This window comes from Cariama cristata, unplaced genomic scaffold (assembly GCF_000690535.1).
Source record: "Cariama cristata isolate BGI_N322 unplaced genomic scaffold, ASM69053v1 scaffold13288, whole genome shotgun sequence".
Taxonomy (NCBI): domain Eukaryota; kingdom Metazoa; phylum Chordata; class Aves; order Cariamiformes; family Cariamidae; genus Cariama; species Cariama cristata.
In genome coordinates this window covers 51936-57531 of record NW_009632977.1, presented here as the reverse complement: position 1 = coordinate 57531, position 5596 = coordinate 51936, and the positions used below count along the sequence as shown (strand labels likewise).

Sequence of the window (5596 nt, the reverse complement as noted above, 5' to 3'; positions counted from 1 at the left end):
CAGGAATCTCTTCAGTAGACGTTGAGTCCAAGCTAAAAACTCATCCATGGGTGTTGTTTAGGTTGATTTAGAACTTAAAAAATTAGAATCACAGGCTGCAGCTGGGACCATTAACCTTGATAAAGTATGCTCTCTTTCCGTTCTCTACGATCATGTCCTCTCTTTATCATAAGGATCATAAAAGCATGATTTGTCTCTCTTATTTTGACAGGTTTTATCCCACCTCCGCTGATCTTTGGGGCTGGAATTGACTCCACCTGTCTGTTTTGGAGCACGTTCTGTGGCGAGCAAGGAGCCTGCGCGTTGTACGACAACGTGGTCTATAGATACCTGTATGTTAGTATCGCTATAGCCCTGAAGTCTTTTGCATTCATCTTATATACAACCACCTGGCAGTGCTTGAGGAAAAACTATAAAAGATACATCAAGAACCACGAAGGTGGTCTCAGCACTAGTGAGTTTTTTGCCTCTACTCTCACCCTAGACAATCTGGGGCGGGACTCAATGCCCCAAAATCAATCACATAGGACAAAATTTATCTATAACCTTGAAGATCATGAGTGGTGTGAAAATATGGAGTCTGTTTTATAGTGACTGTGGAGGGGTGAACTATGTTAATAATACAAGGGTCCTTTTTAATAAAAACAAGAAGAGAGCACGAATGAAGAAACAGAACTGCAAAACAATGGCAACGCAGGAAACTTTTGTCTTTTTCTCAAAGTTAGACCCAGCCACGATTCTTGAGAACAGCATCTTTTATTGGGATCACTTGCGACATCCTGCAGGGTGATGGAGAAAGCAGGGAGCCGCTGTGGCTGGGTACCAGCCCCTTTGATGACAGTACAAGCTTCCAAGAAGGGCATCTGCAGAGGTTCATCAGAGAGCTCGGCAAACGGACAGGCTTGGGCATGAGGCATAGAGAAAGCAAGGTGATAACGGCAGTGCCGGAACAGGCATTGGGAACAGGGTCCCAGGGATGTGTTGAGCCCCACAGCATGGGCTGAAGGGTTAGCTGGTCGGGGTGCTGTTCAAACCCGCTGCACTCCGTGGTAGCAAAGAGGGAGCGGTGCTGGAGTTGTTCCATCAGTCACACTCTGTCACCAGCCACGAGTCCACGATAAATACTTTGAAAGCTGCTGGAAACCTTTCAGGTGGTGAGCCATGCTGTCAGAGGTATCCGAGTCCTCCCAGCCAAGGCTTATTCGCAGATTGCAGCTTGGTGATTGTCTGTGAATAGCTGTGCTCAGATCTCTCCAACCCAGTAAAGTTCAAGACATTTGCTCACACTTGCCAAACGTGCTGTCATTTTTAAAGGAGGATGAATTCCAAATACTTGTCTGTGTAGTCCTCTAGTAAGATTTTTTTAAAAAATTATTTTCAAATCTATGTTAACCCTTAAATCGCTGACACTTTTCCATAGGGAGGATTTATTTATGCTAGTTTGGGGAAGGATCCTGTTTAATTCACCCAAACATAACGTGACTCAAGGGGTTTGTTTAATCCTCTGCGTTTTTTATCCATACGCCTTCATTCTAATATGCTACCAAGCCAATGAAGACACATAATCTGTTTTTAAAAAAGAGAACAAATGCACTGTGTCTCTATAAAAACAATTGTCAGTTGGAGAATTATAGATAATATGTTGATTTACATAATATAGTTTTTTCATATTCTATGTGACTCGGTGAATACATATATATATATGTGGAGAGGCTGTTTATGTTCTCTCCAGTTTTTAAAGAGATATATATAATTTGCAATCTAGAAATTGTGTGGTGGATGTTTTCTTTAAAGTAAGTGTGCGTGTGTGTGTGTGTGTGTGTGTAAAAGATGAAAGGAATACTGACCTTAATCCTGCAACCCTCACAATTGCTTTTTTTTTTCACCTGAGAAATTCGACTGACTTCGGTGGAAGCCATGTGAGGAAGGTGAAATAATCTCCCCTCCTGGAGGCCATGTTTTGCCCTTAGATGTGCAAATAGTGTTCTTATGGAAGGCTGGGTTATGGGAGCAGAGGCTGGCCAGCATTGGGTACCTCTGAAATTTTCATTCAGATCCTCAAGAGGCACCTATGCAGGAGCAGATTTGGCTTTGCTTTTGCAATGGAGTCTTACCTAAGCCTGCAAAAATCATGGGGAAGCTTTCATCTGACTTCAAGAAGCGTGAGGTCAGGCTTATTTTGCATGCATATTTTTCTTTTTCCAAAACATTCTTTTTTTTTGCTGGAAAGCAATACAAATTGATTGTGATGAGTTTTCCCCGGGAACCAGACCCATTTCCAATGGACTAAATGTCAGAAGGGTTTTAAGGGTTAGCATCATAATCAAAAAGCTCCTTTTTTTTGTTTGTATTTTGAAGCTGTTGTGAACTTGCAGATGTTTCGAGAAGTAACCTGGCATGTTGAACCGAATGCTGGACATCACTTCCATGCAGCTGGTGGAGGGGCTGATCTTCCCCAAGTCCTCGTCCATTGCTGGCAGTGGACACCCCAGAGTTGGCACAATTACAGAGGGTTGATAACTTACCATTCATGTTCAATACCTTTTTAGCAGACTTTACTCTTACCTAAACATTGAAACATGGGTGTGGGATATCAAACTGCTTCCACTTGACTGACTTTACATGTGTGTTTGTAGTTTATGCACAGCATTATATGTTCAGCAACAAGAAGAGAAAAAAAAAAAAAAAAAGGGTGTATCAAACAAACTCCACTGTGCCAAATACTCAACAAATATTGTAACTGCAGATATTTGATTCTTGGTTTTCAGCCATGTTAAGAATCACTTGATTAATTGAAGGAGTTTAAGGAAAAAAAGTTATTAAGCTATGCAGTGCCATTGTTATGTTGGGTGGTAAATGGTGCTTTTTAGACCATTAGATTGGTTTAGTATATCCTGTCTGCTAAAATGGAGATACTGCATCCATAAAACAATGAATTTAAAAAAGGCACAGGGTGCATAACTGCCTCATAAAATATGTATAATTGTCAAGTATAAGCCTTTGAAATCATTCCGTACAGTTCTCTTCATTCTGCAAATTTATTACTTGGACTGCTGTCTTTTCAAATGTTAGCTCATAATTTTATACTATACACACACATTCAGACTCAAACACAAATGTCACAGAATAGGACCTTTCTAAAAGCCTGATTGCCTGAAATTCTATAACCACTTTCACAGTTTTGGTTTTTTCCCATCTGAAAGTCCAAAGTGAAGGAGAATAGCATGCTGACATGATGCAAAACAAACTCCCAATGTTCAATAGCTGTGGTTTGTCAGTACAGTCAAAAGTCCCCCTTGACCAGAGTTATAGAACAGGATTCCAGGGCAGTTAATGTGTTTTTTGGTTTTTTTTTTCATTAATCTCTTCTCTTGGTATGTATGGGAGACACAGTTGAATGGGGTTACTTACATTATTTTTAAGCTGTAACTTAAAATTCCTGTGTGATTGTTGTTTTATTTCTTTTGATAATGCAACTTTTGAAAAGCTCTCTCCCCATCCCACTCTTTTTTTTTATTTTATTTTAAGGATTTATCAGATGCCTGCGTCATGAAGCGCTTTACTGTCAGTGCTTTGGTACAGATTCAAGAACAGAGCTTTAGTTTAAAGAAAACACACAGACCAAAACCTTCATCCATCCCAGCAGGCTCTTTGTTTTTTCTGGTTTCAAAACCACAAACCAGTTTTGCCTGTGACCCAATTTTTGTTACAGAACAACAAACGAAGAGTCTCAGACATCCTCCCACTTTCCAAGTCGCAGTATGGGCCTTCACCTGTCAGCACTTCGTTTCCATCCCACAACTGCCTTAACCATGCAGGAAACTTAAGAACAAGGATGGAGTTAGAAAAATGCCCATTCCTGGGAACAGGAACAGGGGCATGGTCTGAGCTGTGCAGTCCAGATTCAATGTTGGAAATTTTTTCTCCATATTCAGGGGCATTGAAATTCAGGGTTTTGTTGAGACCTCAGTCTCAGCAGAAATGTTATTTTGACGTTTCCAAGCACTGTGTTCCCTGCATGGCTGTCTGCTAAGGAGTGGGATGTTTGAAAAAATAAACTACTTGAGATTTAGCAGTCTCTATGGGATTGTCCAGTTGCCTTGCATGACTTCAGGTTGGAGTTTCCTTTCCCTTGCACAGATACCACCTTGGCGTAGCCCCAGTGGAATCAAAAGGGGACCCCGATCTAAAATTGGTGCAGATGATGCTAGAATCGATTTCCTTGCATCCTTGTTAACAAGGGGATGCATTTTCAAAACCCTCTTTTTATACATATTGAAATCATACATTTTTCTGACTCTGCCCAGCACATCTTGGATGTATAGTGGGACCGAAAAGGCCATCACTTGAATTATCTAGACAAACCTTCCATTCCTTGTGTGAGGGGCCTCACATTGCCATAGCTGCTGTGAGATGCCCTGAACTACTCAGTGCTGCTGCTGTTAATCTCAGTTGGGTTTCACCTTGCTGGGAAGGTGAAAAGGGAAAGGTGCAGAGAGGAATTAGCTTCAATTAGCTGAGTTAGCTATGCTTCAAAACGCTTCAGAATTGAACTGATGATCTGCAGACATTTGGAAAGCAATTGGAGTATTTCCAAATGGCTGAGATGCATTGACATTTTTTTTCTTGAAAAAAAAATTTAAAAATTAAGGGAGTGAATGAGATTTAGAGTCCCTCCTATCCCCATCAGTTTTATGTTCATCATATTGCTGTTGGGTGCAATGTACTTCAGGTTTACCTTTGTGTCTCAGTCAGACACCTATTTTTTCTCAGTAAACAAGGTCCTGGGAGACAGAAAGGTGACTCTGTGTTGTAACGAGCGGCTTTACTCCACAGCAAACCCAAGACAATCTGAAGGCTACCAGCATTGTGAAGCTTTAGCCCCCGAGTCAGCCATGGCTGTTGCTGCCATGTGAGAGTTTGTCACAGCTGGGTGTGTTGGGCTCAGTATTTTCTTAAGACTTGGGCAATCTTGGCGTGATGTTTGTTTTATTTTTGGCAGGTGACATGAGGAATTGTCAGTATTAAAGACATACGCAGATGCTTCACTGGACTGATGCGATAACAGCTTTGTTTCTTTATTCACGAGGGTTTCCGGACTTACTCCCACTCTGCCTTTAGACACAGCCATGCTCATCTCTCCCCCTAATTTCACATGAACTAGCTTTGCAGACAGAAGCAGGTTTGGTTTTGTTCTCTCTCTAGATCTGATTAATGCCTGCAAAGTTCACAGGCTTTCAGTGCGTAGGGCAGAGCACCCCTGAATATAAGCAATAATACTGACCTGTTCCCATTTGCATTAGGAGTTTTTGCTTTTCTTACATAAATCTGAGTTCACCTCTCCCAACGTCCCATGTTGCTGCTGTGACTTGCCTTTTTTCTTGGCAGCAACTCCAGGAGACAGGCAGCCAACATACAATTGGTGTGAACATAGGCAGCAGTTATTAAGATGGGCAATCGTGTGATGGGAGCCTTTAGCATAAGCCAGTCTCAGCTTCGGTTATCTGATGAATGAGATTGATCCAGGGAGGAAAGGGACAACCAGGTCATTGTGGCTGAGCCCCTCAGAGTCCCTGAAAGGATTATCCACCCTTCT

The 5596-nt window shown here is 41.6% G+C and overlaps 1 protein-coding gene across 1 annotated transcript in view; it reads left to right on the top strand.

The window, feature by feature from the left end:
- Window positions 1-591, top strand: part of LOC104166592 (solute carrier organic anion transporter family member 3A1) — a gene marked incomplete at its 5' end in the record, with an annotated part of 13168 nt that extends 12577 nt beyond the window's left edge. Inside the window, one exon of the mRNA XM_009706578.1 lies at window positions 212-591. Within this exon, the coding sequence (XP_009704880.1) occupies window positions 212-591 (380 nt within the window). The remainder of the gene's footprint in view (window positions 1-211) is intronic.
- Between the last annotated feature and the right edge of the window lie 5005 nt (window positions 592-5596).